The sequence below is a fragment of the Triturus cristatus genome, chromosome 11, assembly GCF_964204655.1.
Source record: "Triturus cristatus chromosome 11, aTriCri1.1, whole genome shotgun sequence".
NCBI lineage: Eukaryota > Metazoa > Chordata > Amphibia > Caudata > Salamandridae > Triturus > Triturus cristatus.
The window spans coordinates 707235115-707257443 of record NC_140594.1 but is presented as its reverse complement, the minus strand read 5'-3'; the positions used below and the strand labels follow the sequence as shown (position 1 = coordinate 707257443).

Genomic DNA, 22329 nt, shown 5'->3' with positions numbered 1-22329 from the left:
CGTTAGTTGTGTTTTGCATTGTTGTGTCTGTGGGGTTCTTTTGAATGTTGAGCTGTCTTGTGGAAACAATGCACACTATAGACACAATACAGGCTTGCATAGACATATAGCAGTGCATATAATAATTTTATGGCAATATAAGGAATACAATCAGTTAATACATTTCTTGCCCTTTCACTTGGTCAAAGGGCCTATGAGACATTAATTGTTGCTAGTTTTTGATGATTTACTTCAGCTGCTGCTGTTATGGGACAGGATCAGGTATCTAAGGAACTAGTGTTATCTGGTGATCTATCAACATTGCAGTTGGCAAGTGAAGTCAGGTTGTGACAGAATGGGTGTAACCGACAGCTGAATGACACACACCAAGCTGATGCTCAAGCAATGTCTGACACACAAATTCTAGGCACAGATGGATATACCCTCCTTAGGCAATGGAAATTTACCCTGCAGTTTGGTTCTCAAACAATGAAGACGGTGGTGCAATCATTAAAATATGTAACAACTCCTTCTTAGTACAATCAATAACATTAGCAAAAGAGTTTATTCGTCCATTGCAGATACAGCCGTAAGAAATAATTGCCAAGACTGGAGCGAGAACATCATATCTCACTCCCTAGTCTTCCCGTGCGGTTGGTAGATGAGCTCTGCAAAAAGGCCATTTTAATTGTTAGTCTCTGAAGCTGTGTCTGCTGGTGCAGCGCAATGCGTTCACCTGATTGATACCAGATAGAGTTGGTTTAATGTAATAATTTTTGTGTGCACACTCACCCATTCATTAATGTAAACTTAAGCTGCCTGTGGAATTCATAAAGTTCCCCCACTCCTGATGGACCAGGGAAGGGTAACAGATTTTTCAGGATGAATCCTGATAGTTTCCATTGATCAAAGAGGACTTGACCTTGCTTATCACAGAGGGGGCAAATTATGCAACCTTAGTAGTTCAGCGCCGGAAGCTTGAGTTCCTGGAGTAATGGCCAGCATGTGCTGTCAGTCCAATCAGAATGAGGCAGATTCAAAACTGTATCCTTTGAAAAGAACTTCGGAGAAGAATCCACTGAGATCGCTGTTTAATAAAAGATTGCCACTGTAGTATGTATATGATCATTTCCACGTGCACTTTTTCCCAAGCTGCCAGATGTAATGGAATCTATTACTAAAACATTCCAAAGGGCATTCCTAGAGTATTGTCTTCCTTAAGATCCTTGCAGCATCCCTGTCCTTACTTTGTTAATGTTTGAGCGTGGACCTGATTGGATGAAACCAGTGGTGTTTTTGACCTATCTCTGTCTCACTCTTGCAGCCCTGCTAACCCCGCCCTTGCTGAAGGTGCGAGCGGAAGGACACCACTTGATAGTGGAGCTGGAAGAGCTCGGCCCTGCCTTCCAATTTTTGCTGGTTTACTGGAATAAAGATTCTGAAAATTTGGTGAGTTAATACCAGGTGAAGCTGGACGTACAGACTCCAATATGGAACAAAGTATGGATCCTGCGGGACGCGGTGTGGTGTAGTAAGAATTTTGATTTAGGTAATGTCAAGAGTGTAAGAACCAGGGCTGCCTCTGTCATTCCTCTGTGGTGACTTGAATGTGTTTACCTCTTGTGACTTTCTACTCCGAACTACTTTCAGAAGGTAATATCCGGAGACACACTTCATCATACCACTCTTATGTAGCATGGAACTGGTTGTAGACCGTACTTGTGGATTGTTTCAAACTGTTTTTTCAAGAACGTGAGAATAAATTGTGAAAATCCCACTCACCACCTCGCCTCTCAAAGAAGCGTAATTGTTAGGCGTCTGCCTGCTTGCATCTAAACGGCTGCATCCTAGTCCACATTATAGGAAATAATGCGGCAAGGAGAGGGGGCCAATTCCTATTCTTATTGACACAGACTTTCTTACATGTTGAGGCTACCCACTAGGAAACGATACACTCTTTAAACTTTAGTGGCAACCCAGGGTTAATATTTGAAATCGTTGTGACCACTGAAAGAAACTCTATATTGAGTGTGCAAAACAAGCACTGGCAAAGCCAATAGGTTTTGCCAATGCAACATCTACTGGCTTTGTCAATATTTTTCAGACATGTGGCAAAGCAGCGCTGGTGGCTGTGCAACATGGCTTAAAGAAAAAAAGCGATATAACGTGGTCAACACTGGCCTTTTAAAAAAAACTTTAAGCCATGTTACACAGCAGCCCACGCTGCTGTGCAACATGCCTTTGAAAACAAAATTGACAAACCCAAAAGATGTCGCATAGGCGAAACTTATTGGCTTTGCCAGTGCTTGCTTAGACAGCAACCTGCGTTACTTGCATTTGCAAATGCAGATAAGGGTGTCTGCTACTCCTTAGCAGGGTCTCCATCCCTGAATTCAAAGGAATTCGGTAGATTTCTGTGTATCCTTTTACGCTGCAACTGTATTGTACGTCAGTCGCAGAGCAAAATGAAGGTGGGGTCCCAAAGCAATCAGTGTGCAAAAAGCACCACAATCCCATGTTTATACAGCAGGCCCCAAATTACTTATTTGATAAAATGTGTTCTACGGAGTTTGGATTTGTTACTCATGAGGTAGAATTTGTCACCTTTTGCAACAGCTATATGGTCTGGTAAAATTAAATACTTGCACGTAGGCCAGGAAAGGAAATACCCAGATGGCAGAATAAGAAACCCTTTAGAGTATTGACAGCCATGTATACATGTATGTCTGATTTTCTTGCTGCACTCTGCAGACTTTGAATGCGTTGACACCGAGGCCTAAATCCCGTGGAGGTTGTTGAAACCAGTGATGCTAGGATGAAAATGTGCCCAGTAATCTGTGTCTCACCTGCTGAGAGGCACATGCCATTTATTGACATAGATTGCTATTTGACCATCTCTAACACAAGAACTATGGCTGTCTCTCCTTTGGGTCCATTGTGGAGAACTCAAAGGTGAACACATGTATGGATCATGTTATATTATGCTATACTGATTTGTAGAGCGCACTAATCCCCCATGAGTGTATCGAGGTGCTTACGAGGAAGTTAGGTGGAAGACTCCCTGGAGGTTATTCCAAAAGCCAGGTCTTGGGGAACTGAAGAAGCGACGTGGAGGCTCCGAGGTGCTGTGGGAGGTTGTTCCATGCTTTGGTGGAGATGTAAGAACAGATGCGACCATGTGCCCTTCTACTGTATTTATGGGGTACATGTGCAAGTGAGAGTCTGGCCGAGCAGAGGTGTCTGTACGGTTGGTGGAAATTTATGCTGCTGTTGAGGTATGCGGGTCAATATTGTGTATTGCTTTGTATGTGTGCATGAAGAGTTTGAATTGGGCATGTTTGTATATGGGGAGCCAGTGGAGTTCTCGGAGGCGTGGTGAGATCTCGGAGTGGCTAGATAGATTAAGGATGAACCTTGCTGCTGTGTTCTGGATGGTTTGGAGTCTTTTCAAGAGTCATTTGGTGATTCCAGTATGGAGTGTGTTCCCGTAATTGAGACTGCTGGTTATGAGTCCCTCTGTGACTGTTTCCCTGGTGTTCTCTGGTAGCCACTTAAAGATTTTTCACAACATCCATAGGATGTGGAAGCAGGTGGAGGTCACTGAGTTGAGTCCAGTCAGCCAGGTCGAGTTCATGTTCTAAGATGATTCCTAGGTTTCTGGTATGGGCTATGGGGTGGGTGTGAGTCTTAGGTTTGCTGGTTACTAGAAGGAGTCCCATGGAGAGGTCTTCATTTAAACAACGCTATCCATTGTGGTGTGTGGTGAGCTTCATTTTTATATACCCCTGACATTGCCATTATTTCACACGTTGTACAGATGGAGGTGTACCTTAAAATACTCTCAGCAGAGCATGCAGTTTTCTGCTATTGAAAAGTCGTGGACTAATGCTGTGAGGGGTGAGCTTCATTTGTATGTTATTGACAGTAACATTATTTCAATTACTGGACAATAACTAATGTCCATGACAAAGTTAGAGATTAAAGCAACTCAAGGTGTGGATAGAAAAATGAAGAAAGCAAGCAGAGGGGTGTGTGAGATGGAGAGGATGAATGAGATAATATGGAGTAAAAGGCAGTGGAGCAGCTAGAGAGGACCGTAAAGTGACTTATGCGGTAAAACACACTGTGCTGTGCTTGCATCGTACCTGGCTTGCTATTAACACCAGTTGAAAAGGTATCTGAGTTTCTGGATATTGCTTCGTGCAGTGAGTATGATTTCTAACACTAATCCACTTATGTCTATGAGTACAGAGCAAAACGGTGAGGAGCAGCCAGACCTCCTTTCACCTCGACACCGTGGAAGCAGGGATGGAGTACTGTGTTAAAGCTCAAACCTATGTGACAGCTATTCATCGCTACAGCAACTTCAGTTCTCCTGTGTGCATAACAGTTACAGGTAACCAACAATAAATGCAACTGGAGACTTGTATCGCAAAATGTGGCAGAACATGCTGACCTATACATTTAGCTGATATGCCGGAGAGTTAATTGCATGGATGGCCATTCAGTCTACTCACTGGGATACTAGTCCAGTGGGGACATATGTTGCTTAGTAATGGCTTTGGAAATGAGTCAGGACTATACTTATATCTCAGAAGCCCCAGTGTTACCTTTAAAGATGATCCAGATGTTGGTGCACCTGTGGAGAATATTTATTTCTCAAAGAGTAAGATGGAGCAACAGAAATATAATTGGGAATAGCTCAGCCCAACCCTACTTCCATCTCTCTAGCTCCTTCCTTCAACAGTCCCCTCATGAAATTCCCACTCAAAACACACACTCTCTACACTCCATGGTCCATCCATTCCTCATGTCTCTGCTCCACACAAGGCATCCTAGCATTGCATCACACACAACTGTGTCTCACTCACCACATAACAAAGTGGCACAATACGTTGGCCTGTAGACTGAACTGTGAGGTCACTGCATGGATGGCCATGGAATCTACTCACTGCCATACTAAACCAGTTGGGAAGTGTGTTGCTCGCTAATGGCCGTGGAAATGTGTTGGCACTTTACTTATATCTCAGGAGTCCAGCACCCTGATTTACTTGTCAAAAATGGAGACAAAAAATCATCTTGCGCTAAACCAGTTGGCCAGAATAGTCTTCCATTAATAAGTGTATCCTGTGTACAAAGAATGACTATGTTTGTCGAAGTGTCTTACAGTGCTGTTTCATATAAAGTTGTGGTGTTATCATTCAACCGGGGAGCAATACATTAAAATATTAATACCGATAGGCCCATCATATTCATTTATTTCATTCATGAACAGTTAGATTTACAGGAGTTGTTGACCAATTCCTCAAATAACTTGATAACAAAGAAAAGCCCCTTTGCAGGGTTGGGACGGATTTGTCCTCAAGCAAAGATGCAATTTTGAAAACCATGAAGGTTTATTAAAATATTCAAGAGCAATACAGAAGGCAAAATATTAAAGCCAATCAGAATGCAAATTATTTTTGTCATAAGCATACAGCTCATAAATCATTTATAGCGGATGCAACATGGACAAGATCCGAAAAATAGTCTATGCCCAGACTATGCAGCAAATCAATATAAAATTGGGCAGCAACCCTGGCTCAGAGAAAGGGTGCAAATGACCTCTGGCTCTACCTCAAAAACATGCCCTTTTATAGAGAAATTCACCATAGGAACACAATGAAAATTGCACAGTTAGCACAGGATAAGAAAATGTATCAACACTTCATCAAATCATAATACAACATTATAAAAAGTATAATGTGTATATAAAACCACCATCTTGGCACTATCCCACTTTATGAATGTTGATGAATTCCCTCTGACCTAATGGCACCGGATGTAGTAGCACAAATCTGGTTACATAAACATTAGCAGCCTTGTAAAGGGAGAAGCCTACAGTACACAGACCATGAAGAGAACTTGTACAACAATGTAACTTCCTTCCAGGCTCTCGAGCAACAGTGAATCAGCAGAAACCATCAGTGCCCATGTTACTATATGTGGTAGATGGGCTGTCAATGAGAAGTGAAAACTGCTGCTCCAGGGCCTGCGGCAAAGGTTCCACGTGGCTTTCACGGTGAGAACCCCACTTGCCACAGATGTACATCTGTTTCAGTAATAAGTATCGAGTATTACAGTAAGGCATAACACAACACAGCAAAATATGATATATGACAAAAGTGTGGCAGTTCAAAGATGGAAATGCTAAAGGAAACACCAAATTGAAGAAAGCAGGTAACCCACTCTGTAAGACAGTAACACATTGGATTTGCCTGTGCTGTCATGAAGTAGACTCACTGGTGGCCTTGTGTTAATTGCAACTGCAGAAAATAAGATAGTGACAACAATAATAATACATCAGAATAATACTAATTTATGTACATCAAGTAAGGAAAAATCATTTGTTTTAGTTTGGCCTTGCTTTTGATTCTGCAAGAAATGATTGTTCACATCATACTTTAGCACTAGGAGTCAATATTTAATATACAAAGCTACACAAATATCTTGAAATGCTTCTATATTATAGGTTTGCATCTATCAACTAGAATTCATATACCACCTCATGGACCGAGTAACAAAAAGCCATCTGCTTTTCATACAAATGGGAACCTAGAACGGTTTGATAAATAAAAATAGGCAATACATTTCAGGTATCGGTTTTTCCATTTGACTTGCTGAAGTGCGGTGGTGCTTCTGCACAATCCAACTACTACAGAAACAAAACATTTAATTAGGCCTCATTCCTGCCATAGTCTTGCAGAACTCTCTTCAGATTTTCTTGTGGTGCTGTAGCACCTGCTGCACCCCTAGTTCCATGTCCCGGCCACTGGGCAGAATTGTTGACTCAACCTACATGCCCGATAGTGAGACTTAAGGTGTGTGTGAGGTAAATAAGCTGGATGAAGGGCACAGTTTTTGATGCTTAAAGGGGGTGTATTGATGGTGGAATATATGTGCACGACAGATTGTGTGGTGAAGGGCTGGTGTGTGTCACAGGTGTGTTGCACGTGACGAGACCTTTAACTGGGTGCTTTAAGTCGCTCTCCTGCCCAAACACTAGGGCTTATTGAGGCAGTAGTAAAACTATCCCATGTATATATTATATGAAGAGATATTTAAAAAAAATTAGAACATTAGAAAAATCGCACACATCTACATTAAACAGTAACCTCTTGGGTGTTTTTCCAAACACAAAAGAAACCTGTAGTGGTCTATAAGTTTTTGTCTCAGAGAGCCAAAGGAAGAAACATTGTAGTCCATAAACATAGCCATATGCCACGTTTTAGGTCAAACACTCTGAAATCAATACTGCCCTGAATACAACTGAATTTGTCCACGTTGAGATACATTTTTATCATAGGCTCACCTAGTTTGTTTTTCCAAAGACAAATTTTAATATGTACGTTATCCTTTTTAGTGCATCGTTCCCTGATTTCAGTATTACACCCACAGAGACTTACCACCGTTATCCTGTTTAAGGAAAAAAAAAAACTATACCATAATGTGATGAGGCGTAGTGACACAAAATCCCTCCGCCAAATGGCTTTGTTTAATCTATACTCCTTATTTGTCCTTCTGTCTAGAGAAAAAACGTGCCCAAGGTTCTCTTATCTCTCTTTTCCTAGATTTATAATGCTGTTACCGTAGATTATTCTGTTTGTGCTATTATTAATGCAGATATTTGTGGATCCAAATTATGACATAGTATAATTTTTATTTCTGTTTTTAGATTCAGATTGGTTTGCATTCTAATTGTCACATTAATGTTAGCAAATTAATAATACTTCATGTCCCCTTTTATATCGGGGCTTCGAGATTGGAAAGGAAAAAAATACAAATTGCCATGGGTGCATTAATTAAGAGTGATGTTGGATTGATGGATACCAATGATTGGTTCCTCTGATTCAGGTTGTAGACTGTACTGCATGGATCTGTAATCATGGGAATGGTTTGCCTTGTTTAAACCAACCTCTGCCAGACTCACCCCAAAATATTTCTCCCTAGGTTCCACAGACTCTGCGCTGACCATTGGACTTCTGTCACTCTTTGCGTTCATCGTGGCTATCGTCGTACTGCCATTCTTGGGATGGAAGGCACACCAGATGTTGCGATACAGCTGCTGTCCGACAGTCATCATGCCAGAAACCTTGGTAACTTAATTTTTTTCCTGACCCCTAGAGATGTGTTCCCGCCATTTTATAGTCACCCTGGTGGGCCCTTGAGAGTCTCCTGGTGTTAGACTGGCTGGAAAGTAACTTTCCCAGCTCAACGTCTGATACATCCGCTCGTTCATTTTATATCGTGACAGTCCAGAGCATGCTTGCATCCTAACTTCATCATTTGTGGCTCAATTCCATATCTGCTGAATCCTTTGTGGCACCTCCATCATTGCAGAATTTAGACGTAATCCTGAATTTCGCCACTCAGTGCATGCGTATATTTCACTCCCAAGTTCCCAAACCACTTGAAGGAGGTAACTGATTTTTATCGGAGAAAGATTGTGGGCAAAACTGATTGCCCAGCCTTTCATCAAAGTAGTTCATTTGTTAAAGTGCAAAGGGACCCTCTGTGGCAGAGTGTGAACATGGCAGCCCCTGTGGGTCTTGGGGAATTAATCCAGCCTATATCCTGCCATGGCAGACAGTGGCAGCCAAGTATAAGTGAATCTGCTCCTGCTGCTCTAGAGTAAAGGGATGTGGAATCCACCACCCGCATGTCCTTTGTAGTGCTTCATGGGTTTAGCAACAACCACATGTCATATGAGAGTATGGCTCAGATTTCCCGAGGCTTTCTGTGAATTTGAGAATAAATAGAAGCATATGACCTGCAGATGATCTTAAGCTGGTATTTATCCCTGTTAATGTCTTTGCTCGTGCTCCTATGGTCCTGCTACATCAATCTACCTCTCAGGATACTGCCTGGTATTTCCATTGTCTTGAATTGGCATGTGGCATCCATCTGACTGTAACTGGCACTTCAGCAAGGACTGGAAAATTCAATGAGTTTGAGATGGTGAAGACGCGACATTCGTTTAAAAGAATTGATATTCCCACATTAAGAAGCACGTTCTAAAATGTCATAAGGAGGAGTAAGTGCGTCTTAGAGTCCTGTGAGGAGAAAGTGTCTTAATCTCTTGTCTTTTATCTCTTTTGCAGGCTGTTACTGATTCTCCGCGGAAGTTAATCTGTCCAAAAAGCTCTCAGTTTGAAGAGTATGTGGACAAATGCTCTGTAATGGTAGAGGTTGCTGCCTCGGATGAACTGCGCCACCTGTATATGCAAAGAACACTGTAAAACCAAATTTGCAATGGCTGATTTTTGTTGCATTGATAGTGTTAAAGGACTACTGTTCAATATCAGAGTCAGCAGGGAGGAGCATCTGAGCACACCACCTGTGGCATCTCGGAGCCTACACACGGCCCAACCCTCCTGGATATGCTTCTACCATCTACATGTTGGAGCTTACAGAGTCCTGATTACTGGGTGGAGGTGCTCACTGGAGTGACATCAGATTGGCAACATAGATGAAACTAAGCTTTTTATTGAGACAATGATTATTCTATTGCCAGAGGCTCATGGACACATGGTGAGGATTTCTGTACCATCCTGAGACATGCAATCGAGCCCTTTCATATAAACTTCCAGCTTTACATTACACTTTCTCACAGTACCTTAAAAACTTGAAAGTTGTACTTTTAGGTTAGGAATGATAAGACATCCAAGCGGCTAAGAAGTGGTGGTGAACACACAAGCTTTTTGACTCACATGAAACAAGGCATGAAAATTGAGATCTAGTTACGTTTAACTGTCTCGATGAACTAGCTAAAGTGTTTTAAATTTCTGTTTGATGGTTTTCCTACTATACAAGACCATGCAGGAAAATTAATTTCAGCTGACAGAGTAGAGAAATCAGAGGGTGGCTTGGACCCTGATAACTACCTATTGTATATTGGTACTCAGTTGGCCAAGACTGAGTTAACTATAATGCACTGATCAAGTAAACGAGTGTACCTGTTTACCACCTTACGTTTAAAGGCCTAGGCTTAGTACAGGTAAGAAACGAAAAGTAGTGTGTGTGAAATGTGTGAGTGTGATTTATGTGCAAGTGTATAATGATGGAAATGTTTTAACTGGAGTGGGAGTGTGTGCTAGGAATAACTTCAGAAAAAGTATTTTTCATATATTGACCATAAATAACAACCAAGAGCATGTCGTGAGTCTGGACTGCCTTGGCTTTGAGGGAATGGGTGAAACAGCCCCTTTCCACAGCTAGTATCAGATCAGCAGAGCTTGCCTATGGAGTTGGAAAACCAATATGTCTTTCAAAACCCAGATTGGTCAGGGTATGCAGAGATCATACTGTCCATACTGGTTGTAAGAAACTGGGTTATTGGTTGAGAGGGTGGAAACCCTTCTGAAGAACAACTACAAGCATTGTCAGGGTGACCCAAAAAAGTCAGCAAATTAACCTGTGCTTAAGCCCCTGGTAGCTTGGAACAAAATAAGTTAGGCTTAACTTAGAGGCAAAGTGTAAAGTATTAATGCAGCGCACCAACAGTAATAACGTGTCAACACAACCCAAGAAAAATTCCAAGCCAATTAAAAAAAATAGAATACATTTTAGTAACTAAAATAAGATGACAAACATTCAATCATTAGAACGGTAAAGATTGAATTTTAAAAGTTTATGTAAAAATAGCACCAAGAAGCAGTAAGCCCTAACTAAGGGTATCTGGTCACAGTGGACTGAGAGAAAGTCACAAGTTCAGGTCAGCAGCGATGGAGCGCAGGCTGGGCACAGGAAGAAGTTTGGCCCACTGAGAGTCGTACCTTATGTCCTTGGTGCAAGGTCTGTGTGATGTGCTGTTGAGGTTCAGCTGTGCGGCGAGGCTTCGCTCTGCTTCAGTTCCGAGAAGGTTTCAGCTGTGCAGCAAGGCTTTGTGGGGCTTCAAGTCACTCAGCGTCAGCTTTGATGAATCTTTCCGCTGTGCAGTGAGGCTTTGGAGGGCTTCACATTGGATTTGGTGGAACCTTCAGTTAGGCTGCGAGGAGTTCTCTCGGATGCCAGCCAAGGGTCCAGGACCTGGAGAGGCACCTCTTGGGGATCAGGAAATCACTCCAACAGAAGCCAACAAGGCTCAGGCAGATCCAAGCAGGGTCAGTGGCAGCAGGACAGCTGGGCAGTTGAGGGGGGGGGGGCTCTGGAGCTTCTTGTGTCCCTGTAGCTCAGAACAAGAAGTCAGCCAGCTGACCCTTGGTGTCACTGAGGTAGCCTGGGATGAAGAGAGCAGGTCCAATCTTCCTACGCAGAGACAATGGCAGGCCTCAAGCAGCAGGGACGGTCCTGGGGAGCAAGGGAGGCCTCAAGCAGTAGGACATCTGTCTGAGGAGCAAGGCAAGTGTGAAGCAGCAGGGTAGTCCTATGAAAAACAAAGCAGACCTCAAGCATCAGTGCAGTCCTCTGGGGAACAAGGCAAGACTCAAGAAGCAGGGCAGTCCTCTGAATAACAAGACAGTCCTTCCTCTGTAACCTACGCAGGTCTGAGTGTACTAAAGAGGGGCTCTGAGTGTCTACCAATTATACCTGGTACCACCCTTAGAAGCGGGAGACGCATCCTGGTCTACCCACCCATCTATTTCTGGAAAGCGCTTACCTCCCCTGCCAAGGTTCCAGGAAGTCCAGGGTGACCAAAGACTATTGTTTTGTGTGTGCTTGAGGCAGCCCCTATGGAAGTGCAAGTGGGGCAGGGAACAGCTCCACCCCACCTATCCTGCCCACACCTAATCCCTATTGTCTCATTGTCTAGGAGGAACACACAAAGCCTAACAGCAGGGTGATGTGACTCAGGACACTGGCAGCAGGAAATTAGGACAAGAAAGTGTCAACTTTCTAAAAGTGGCATTTGCAGAATTGTGACTTCAAATCTAACTTTAACATTCAATAGGATTTAAAATTGCAATTCATTTGAGATCAAACATTACCAATCAAAAGTTAACACTTATTAAATGCAATAAGGTAACCCAATGTCATTTAATGGGAGAGGTAGACATTACAGTGGTGAAATACGAATTTAGGAATTTCTTACTACCAGTACTTGTAAAACTTAAAAACCCATGTCCTACTTTTTAAATACAATGCACCCTCCCCTATGGGCTGTTTAGGGCCTACCCTTGTGATGACTTGTAGGTTTTAAAAAGGAAGGTTGGGGCCTGGCGACAAATTTATTTTGCCAGGTCGAGATGAAAGTTTAAAACTGCACTACAGGCTGCGGTGGCTTGACCGAGACATGTTTTTAAAAAGGCTGCTTTAGTGAGTGCACAATCAGTCCTGGGAGCCCACTAGTAGCATTTAATTTACAGGCCCTGGGTACCCGTGGTAACATACTAGGGACTTACAAGTACATTAAATGTGCTAATTTGGTGTAAGCTAATTGTACCATGTTTTAAGGAGAGAGCATAAGCAGTGGTTAGCAGTTGTTAAGTGCACACAGTTCAAAAAGCTAACAAAAACAGATTCATAAAACAGGAGTAGTGAAGGTAAAAGGTTTGCGGGTGACACTGCAGAGAAGGCCAAGTTCAACGGTGAGTTCATACTGTTTCCTTCAAGGAAAAGTGAGAGATGTTCTGCAGGATTTGTACATCGATACAAGTGCCTTATGCGTAAAGTCACCCAACAGAACAGGCTAGCCTAGGACTGCTCAGGATCCCCGCATCAATATACAGGTAGAAACAGGACAGAAATCAGTCAAATAATACATCATTCAACTTTCTGGTAGGATTTCTGGAATCAAGCCAGCCAGCACATTGTGAAGTGAACTGAAAATCTACATAGGAGAAACTAAGCCTGTTTTAGAAGTGTTTGGTGATGGAAAAAACACTTTCTGTAAGAAATGCTCCGTCCTTAGATGAATCCATTGGCAGAATGTCCTCCACCAGGCATCTAGTGATGGAGGCAGTCCCACCAATAGAATTTTCTTCAGATTCATATTTTTTCCAAAATCTTGAAGTTTTCTAACCACCAAATTCTAAATTGGACCTGAGATGCCAACTAATTATTAAACGTGAACCGTACAGTACCCATCTGTAAAACCTGGTTCCTTAGTAGGAACAATATTCATGAATGACTGACATACAAGTTAGTAGAATTAGCAAAGAATTCAAAAGAATATCCCAGATGGAAAGGAAGTATAATTCTCTGCTGAGGCTTATGCACTAGACATGTCCAAAAAATGTCAAAGTATGTGTTGATAGCCAAACTCATGACCCATAATTTAAGCAGAAGTTGTGTTTTTTACTAAATCTACCTCAGCAACAAATAATTCCCTTCATCATTAGGCACTGTATATTATCAACAGAGCAATGCGTATTGTTAGTAAATAATTATCTTATTGTGTCTTTGATCGGAGATTAATACCGATAGTAACATCTTGTTTTATATATAGCTTAAAGCCTTGCATTTGTGGGTTTTTAATACAATAACTCAACTCAATGAGGTGTCCTTGAAGTGCCTTGAAGATACAGAGTAATCAAATGCATCTTATGTTTGTCTCCATAGTAAAAAAAAGTACCTTTTTTGAGACCAAGGGTTCTTGTTGTCATGTAAGTGTTTTTGTAGTTGTTTTTCAAATAACAATGTTCCTGGAGTTAGTTGTCCATTGCACCTACTGACTCAGAATTCCCCTTCTACACGAAAGTGAGAAATTAGAAACACTCAATGCAGCAGAGCACTGAAATATGATGCGCTGCATGAAGGGGATAACACAGCACATTGCTATAGCTACAAAGATTGGCCTACTGCTGGTGTCATCACCTGTGCTGGTGCGCAAACAGGCTGTATTGTGCCATCGAAACCTCGCTCCATGGTGCAAGGAGTGTGTGCACTGTCTTGTATAGAATTTGTCCTGGAGGCATTTCCCTCCAGTATAAATTCCTATTCTTAAACAATTGCAGAAGGGTCAGACGGATTGGATGTGTTTTTTTGCACGTCAGCACACGTGTAATTCATCGGTTTCTGGCGGAAAGCAACACATTCCACTTCTTTTCACTGCTTTCGCTTGGCATACATTTTTGATTCAAAGATTGGTCAGGCTAAGTTAGTTGATTGGGCTGTGCATCAAAACCTGCGGGTGTTTGTGCTGAACTGTCCCTGGAGCGAACATGTGACGCAAAGTGGTGCAACCGCCTTTTGCTATGAATATTATATCACAGTTGCTGCTGCTCTTCATCTCGCTTGCACCAGTGACAAGCCTTAATCAGTTTTGGCCCAAATTTAATGATGTGGTTGAGGGCCCCGGAGGGAAACTGGAGTGAGAGGAGAAGAGAGAACACTGAGTAAGGGTGCACTTGTGTTGTAAGACAAGGCCAGGGTAGTCACTCTGCACATAAATGACCATTTCGAGGGAAATCATCCTTCCAGTACTGCACGTTTTTAGGTCTCGTGCCGTAAGCAGCTCATGCGCTGCTCTCGTCTTACGAGGCTTCTTGGAATCGATACGATTCCAGAAGCCTCGTCCTAGCTCTGCCTTCAGCTTTGATTCGTGCGCGTCGTTTGACGTCACAAATTATGCTAAAGACAGTGCAATAATTGCACTGAGGGCATGGCAATCATTGCTTGTTGCCACCCTGTCTCCTTTTAGCCACGCCATGCTAAAGACAGTGCCATGATTGCACTGAGTACATGGCAATCATTGCTTGTTGCCACCCTGTCTCCTTTTAGCCACGCCCAGCAGGATTGGATCTCTTACCCGCGGCGTGACACAGTAGATATATTATCAGCTTGCCGCACTTTTTTTTGTAAACTTGTTTTTCAAGCAGACCTCTTGCCAGAGGTAATGACTGTGGCGTAACATAGGCTCCCGCAGTGCACGTGTGTGTGTGTGTGTGTGTGGGGGGGGGTGATGGAGGAGTCAAGGGGCAGGGGGGGAACTCTAGTTTCGTTACACCTCTCATTTCAATGTTGGGCTTTTGACTGTGAAACCGAGATAAGCTATCAAACGCAAACACGGAAGCAGCCTTCTTGGTTTTCTGTTTCATGCAGCCAGAAACGTTGCAAACGCTTTATGCCACATAGCGACCGAACATAGTATACGCCACACCTTTAATGCAATGTCCCGTCAATGGCTTACATACCGCCCATGCATTATTATTTGGTAATCTAGAAAAACACCTTATTTCTAAAAGTGAGAATATGTAATCTCATTTTCGGCTATCAATGGGCTTTGGATCCCATCAATGGGTTTTGGGTCAAGCTTTATGGCTTACAGTAGCGCTCTATACACTGTCCTGTGAGCTGGGGTTAGAGCGGGGAGAGGGCTATTTATTTATATGAAGAGAGGGATGCAACAGGGGTGACCCCTCACACCTCTCATTCGCTATGGCAAATGAGTCCTTAGCTTGCATGATAAGACTCTCAGGAGTCACAGGGTTCCACTGGCCAGAGAGTCTCGTAGATAAAACCACATTTTACACAGATGACATCCTTATTTGCAGTGACAACCAGAGACATCTGGCTTCGCAGCAATGGTACTCCAACAGATATTTTTTTTCGGCTCTTAGGGCAAACTGGAGTAGATCACACCTCGACTCCTTGGGCAGACAGAGACCTGGGAAGTTGGTAAAAGACTGTGATCCAAATTTCCCCACATGCCTGGGTAATCAACTGTCCCCCATAGAGGAGACTAATCGTGCTCATATTATACCCATGAGCTACTCCGTACAAAGAGATACCCAGAAGTTATGATGAGGTGAGCAGCATGTGCAAAAACCTCAAACATTTCCTGTTCCTCATGCTCACATGAAACCTGAAGGCCTCAGCTCACCGGCGCCTGTTGCAGGAGTGCACAGGGCTGGTGCTTGTGGGCAAAGGAGGGGGGGGTAGGGGTGTTACGTTTTTCTGTTAATTAAGTGCATAGAGCAAAGACTTCAAAATATGAATAGATCTGCAAGGAAGCCTCCCAGCCCTTAAGATCTGTGTAACCTGTATGTCACGGTGTCTAGCTTAATAAACATTATCAATAACAGTGCTTTAAATGGGTAGGTACTCATTGCATGCACTTCTATAGATTGAAAGTTAGAGTACGTGCACTTTTTAGTACCAGCATCTAGGGCTTTAAGCGGGTCGGGGGTCTCCATTTCTATCCTCACCCTCAAGGGGATCTTTAGGTCTCGGCCTGAGCAGGAATGCAGCCCTCAACAGCTGGCAAGGGTCCCATGCCAAGTGTGACACAAAAGCCGTGTCTGGCCATGTGCAAGCTGGGCCCAGGCACAGGACGCCTTGCTTCAGAGGGGCGCACTGAGCTTTAAGAGAAAATCATTTGCGAGATATCACTGGATTGTTGACTTCACCACCTGGCTGGACCTTTAACATGCTTCCGGGTCACAGCTAAATTGCATCATGCCTCAGCTTGCACTGTAACTTTCCTGTTGCACTATCTGTCGCCGTTTACTTTGCTCCCTCCCGTTATCCGTGTACACTTTGCTCCGGCCCCCTCCCCGTGGTATTCTGTGTTGCCTTTCCAGACCCCAACCTCCCATTGTCCCTGTTCAATTTCTTCCCACCCCCTCCTGTTGTTTGTGTTGTCTTTACTCCTGCACCCCTCGCGTTTTCCGTGTTGTCTTTACTCCCGCCCTTCCGGTTGTCTGTGTTGTCTTTACTACCTCTTCCTCCCGTTTTTTGTTTTGTTTGTGTTTACTCCCGAGTAGCGTCATTTAAACCCCAGCCAAGGCACAGTTGTGCTCAGTGAAAGAATAGCCCCCCCCCCCTATCTCCTCCCCGATCCATTAAGTAGCCCTGCCCCTCCCTTTGTTGGCCTCGCTGTGCTTTCACTTCCGCTCTTTTCTTTTAGAGCTGCTGCCCTGAGGCAGTGACACAGATGTCCCTCGGAGACAGAGGCATGGTTTCATCTTCAGAGCTGGTCTCTCTCTATCTACCGCTCTTCTACTCACTCTCTACTACTCTCACTACTACTCTCTCCCTACTACTCACTCTCTACTACTCACTCTCTACTACTCACTCTCTACTCTACTACTCACTCTCTACTCTACTACTCACTCTCTACTCTCTACTACTCACTCTCTACTCTCTACTACCCTCTCTCTACTCTCTACCCTCTCTCTACTCTCTACTACCCTCTCTACTACTCTCTACCTCTCTCTACCTCTCTCTACACCACTCTACCTCTCTCTCTACCACTCTACCTCTCTCTCTACCACTCTACCTCTCTCTCTACCACTCTACCTCTCTCTCTACCACTCTACCTCTCACTCTACCTACCTCTACACCTCTCGCTACCTCTCTACACGTACACATATGCACATTTATTGTATATATATATGCATTTATATATGTATGCGTATATTTATATACATACATAAACATATATATATATATACACATCTGCATATCTATATAAATACAAATATAAATGCATACATATACATATATGCACACATATGCATGTTATGTACATGACAGTTTGAAAAACACTAATAAAAGCAAAGCTAAAAAGCCACATAATTACAAACAGATTTGCTTTAACTTAAACGAGGGCGAGACCTATTGCATTTTCAGTGCTTGTTTAGCCTGGTAATTGGGATCAACATGTAGAATGGGTAATTACTGTATGTGTTTATACTTCTACCCTGTGACATTTCTGTTTAAAAACTCGACTAAAATAAATTATTTTTTTAAAAAATATGTTCCCTATTATCTGGCTTTGTACTAGGAATGTATTTCATCTCCTTTTCGTAGGTGTAGCTCTGGACAGGTTTAATCCTAAAATTTGTAATTCTGTTTAGTCTGGAAATGGGAGTGTTATAATCTTAGTATCTTAAGTATGAGTTGGTATGTTCCAATACCCCCTTCCCCTAACCAGTATATGGTATGACCCTGGGGAGCTCACCTTAGAATTTTCAGGTGGGTTCCATCATTGCTGAGAGCGGATGGTCAGGAATAAAGAGTGAGCACTTCTACTCGTGTGGTTTCAGCTTTATTACAACACTGGCGACGAACTGCGAAGGGGGCAGCTGGCCATCTCCCCTCTGTGTATTCTCTCAAGGCAGACTACTTGGTGAAGTACCACAACGTGTACGATTGAAGGGAGAAGTGTACACGTAGGAAATTACGGCGCAAAGGAAGGCAAGCACTATAGAGAACACCGCGCTATCGAGCACCTTGAAGTATATGTGGAAAGGAGTTGGGAGAAGTGGATTAACAGCAGCCCAGAGGGCGCGTGGCTCGTGTGAAGGAGGTCTTGTGTCTGGCTATCCTCTGGGACTACGCGGTGTTTGTGCAAGTACGTTTTAATAGGTGCCCTGTGGATCCCCGCTGTGCGAAGGACGTATCGATTGTGAGGTGTCCCGTAAGTCACGGTCCGGGAGTGAGCAGCTGCGCTTTGGACAAAGAAAGCACTTACGTGGTCAGCGCAGTTGTCGTGAGGCACGTATGGTGGTGGCAGTGCTGAGGCAGACTCTTGCGTTTTGCAGCGCCCCATGAGGAAGGCTCTCTGAGGGACGAGCGCCGATCCTGTCGCAAGGCATGCATGGTGGTGGCAGTGCTGAGGCAGACACTTGCGTTTTGCAGCGCCCATGAGGAAGGCTCACTGAGGGACGAGCGCCGATCCAGCCGCTTGCAGCGTCTTGGAGAGTGCTACGGTCTTCGCGGGGGAAATTGTCCTGGCATCAGACAGAACTTGTGAGTGGACGGCGTGTGGAGCAGCGCGCTACGGAGGCAGCTTCGTCCCCGAGTTTCCTCAGCAAGCGGATGTCCTGTGAGGTAATATCCTCCCTAAGGAGCCGGCGCGCCAGCCGCTGAGGACTGTTCGATGACACAAGTAATTCGTCAGTGTTATCCGGCACCCCAGCCGCTTTGAGCTGGTCGTTTCCTTAATGGTGGGTTTCCTCGGTTAAAGAGGTTCTGGAGAGAGGTGTCAGGCTTCTAGCTATAACGCTCCTGTCCTGCATTGTGGCTGGGGTGAGTGCAAGAAGTTAATCAGTATCAGAGGGTGATAGCGACCTGTCAGTGTTTAAAGGAGTGACTCTGGTATCTTGAGCATTGGGAGGGGTAGCTGTCAGTGCGCTGGTGGTGGCCCCCCCAAGGCTTTTCAAGAAATCTGTAGGGACACTCGCCCCGCTTTTGAACTGGTCCAACAACATATCTGTGGTCGGTGGTAGCCATTTAAGTCACCATGGGAACGCCTGGCATGAGTCAACCCCCGTCCTTTTTGAATGACTGTGGGGATCCAGAGATCCACTGGAAGGATTGGGCCAAGCTGTTCGAATCATACCTAATTGCTATGGGAGGTGAAAGATTTTCAGCCTTGAGAAAACAGCACATTCTACTGCATAATTTGGGCGTGCATGGTCGCAAAGTTTATGAAACCCTTCCGGAACCTGAGTTGGAGGATGATGAGGGCATTGATGTTTTTGATGTGACATTGATGAAACTGGAGTCACACTTTGGGGATAAAGTCAATGTGGTGTTGGAGAGACACAAATTTTTCACCAGAGTTCAAGGGAAGTGCGAATCGATCAGTAACTACATTGCAGCTCTAAGGGGTCTAACGCAGTTGTGCGAGTTTGGGGATTTGAATGATTCTCTCATACGCGACCAATTGGTTAGATGCACAAACAATAGCAGGATTCAAGAAAAACTGTTAGCAAAAAATCCCACTTTGAAAGATGCGGTGGCGATTGCGCAATCTGTGGAACATACTGCGAAATGTGTAAAAGAAATGAAAGTTAGAGAAGATGTAGTAGCACAGGTACAGGTGGAGGAGCAGAGTAAAGATGTTTTTAAATTGTCCGATAAATGGAGCACGAAGGAGGCTCAAGCCACAAAAGCTAGTAGAGATGGGCATATTGTAAAGTGTTATAGATGTGGAAGCAGTAACCATCTGGCCAATAACCCTGTGTGTACTGCCAGAAGTGTCATGTGTAAGAAATGCAACAGGAGAGGACATCTAGCTAGAGTGTGCAGAGAAGGGATTAATAACACTGTGAGCGTGGTTAGTAGTGGTGAGGAATCTCATGCTAAGTATGTTTTTCAAGTGAGGAGCACGGCGGTGGGGGGAAAACAGAATTACCCTAAATGTATTGTGCTGTTCAATAACAAACCGTTGGAAGTGTTTGCGGATTCCTGTTCCCCTTTCACGTTAGTGAATGTGCATGATTTCGAAGAATCATTGGGTGGGTCCAGAGAAGTTTTAGAGACTCCTGATATCACACCTGAAGGGTACATGAGAGATCCCATTCCCCTGGTGGGCATGTTGAACAGTTACATTGATTTCAAAGGGAGGACCACAAAGGGGAGCGTGTACATTGTAGAGCATGGTGCCAATCTCCTGGGGTGGCAGCACCAAAGAGAATTAGGTATCAGGTTACATCCCAACAGAGAGAATCAGGTGATTATGGTTGACAGAGCTAGCGATGAAGAAGGCCTACAGATGAAGTTCCCCAAACTTTTCACTGAGGAGTTGGGTAAACTACGTGAGTTTCAGCACAAAATTAAAATCAGACTTGGAGCCAAACCTGTGGTTCACAAGACACGGTCAGTACCTTTCCATTTGAGAGAGACACTCAAGAAAGAGTTAGATAAACTGTGTGAAATAGGAGTCATACAACCCATCGAGGCTACTGAGTGGCTTGCCCCCTTAGTTTTAGCATCTAAGGGTAATGGGAAAGGCGTTCGCCTATGTGTGGATCTACGCTCTTTAAATGAGAATATTTGGGTGGAGAGATTCCCTCTCCCCAATATAAATGAGATGATAAGCACCATGGGCAAGGCATGTTATTTTTCAGTTATTGATCTGTCCAGGGCTTATCACCAAGTAGAGCTGCATCCCAAGTCGAGACCGTTGACGGCGTTCACGTCGCCGTTCGGGGCGTTTATGTTTGTGAGAATGCCTTTCGGTCTCGCCTCAGCAGCCTCAGTATTCCAGAAAATAATGCAGCAGGTACCAAAAGGGGTCAAGAACACACTCTGCTTCCAAGACGACATCCTGATGTACGGGGAGACGGAGGAAGCACATGATGCCACCCTTCACGCAGTGTGTCGCAGATTAAGTGATGCAGGGTTAACAGTACAACTGGACAAGTGTAGGATAAAGGTAACATCTGTGGACTACCTGGGGCACACCATCACTAAAAGGGGTTCAGACCCAAGCATAGTTTAATCCAAGCCGTCAGTGAGGCCCCACACCCAACTAATAAGGAGGAGCTTAAATCATTTTTGGGTTTAGTGGAGTACATGTCCAAATTTGTCAGGAATTTTGCTGATTTATGTGTGGGCCTACGTGAGCTCCTGAAGAAGAACACAGCTTTTGTGTGGGAGGAAGAACACAGTAGGATGGTTGAGGTGATAAAAAAGTGCATATTAGATTCACCAGCATTGGGGTCTTTTGATCCCAAAAAGAGAACCATTTTAACCACGGACGCCTCTAACAAAGGATTGGGGGCCATGTTGTCCCAAAAAGGTGACGGGGAAGAAAGAGTGATAGCGTTTGCTTCACGCACTTTGTGTGAGTCAGAACCCAACTACTCGGTCATCGAGAGGGAGGCGTTAGCGTGTTTCTGGGCGGTACATCATTTCAAATTCTTTTTGTGGGGTACCAAGTTTACCATTCACACAGACCACAAACCCCTTACATTCATGTTTTCGCCGAAACAGGCACAAAACATGTCCCCAAGGATAAGTAAGTGGGTGCTAGGGTTGGAAAACTTTTGTTTCAAAATTGAGTACTTACCGGGGTCAGGAAACGTGATTGCAGATTGTTTGTCGAGGTTACCCATCAAGGGCAATCACAGTGAGGAAGTGCTAGATGTACCCATTTGCGCGGGGCATCTCCCCTCGCTAACCGATGCAGAATGGGACAAGGGCATGGAGGAAGACAAGGCCATGGGTATGTTAAAAGAACTCATTGTCAAGGGGTGGCCGGACAAGCTGTCGGAAGTCCCTGACATGGTTAAAGACTTCTGGGAAGTTAGATTTGAACTCTCGATCATAGCTGGTCGCTTGCAAAGGGGGGAGAAAATTGTTCCACCGGAAGGGTTGAGGAAAAGGATTATAGACCTGGCCCATGAAGGGCATTTGGGCAGGAGCCTTACAAAGAACAAAGTGCGGAGTCGTTTTTGGTTCCCTAGAATGGATTCTGAGGTGGAAAACACAGTAAAAGAGTGTATCAGCTGTGCGAGAAGTGACAAGAGCAAAATCATCCACAGGGCTCCTTTGGCCCCTGTCAATGTACCTATGACTCCGTGGACTAAACTGGCCATGGACATAGTGGGTCCCATGGACATCCTGGGGACACAGAAGAGGTTTATGTTTGTATTGGTGGATTACACTTCCCATTGGGTGAATTTTAAGTTCACA

General features: G+C 44.0%; 1 protein-coding gene across 2 annotated transcripts in view; it reads left to right on the top strand.

Annotated features, from left to right (window-relative positions):
* The window catches only part of IL20RB (interleukin 20 receptor subunit beta), a 229340-nt gene extending 219722 nt beyond the window's left edge, over positions 1-9618 (top strand). For both annotated transcript variants that reach the window (XM_085634332.1, XM_085634331.1), the window contains exons 4-7: positions 1304-1428; positions 4231-4375; positions 7969-8114; positions 9120-9618. In XM_085634332.1, coding sequence (XP_085490458.1) covers positions 1304-1428; positions 4231-4375; positions 7969-8114; positions 9120-9257 — 554 coding nt within the window. In that variant the 3' untranslated portion in view covers positions 9258-9618. The remainder of the gene's footprint in view (positions 1-1303; positions 1429-4230; positions 4376-7968; positions 8115-9119) is intronic.
* Positions 9619-22329: the final 12711 nt, after the last annotated feature.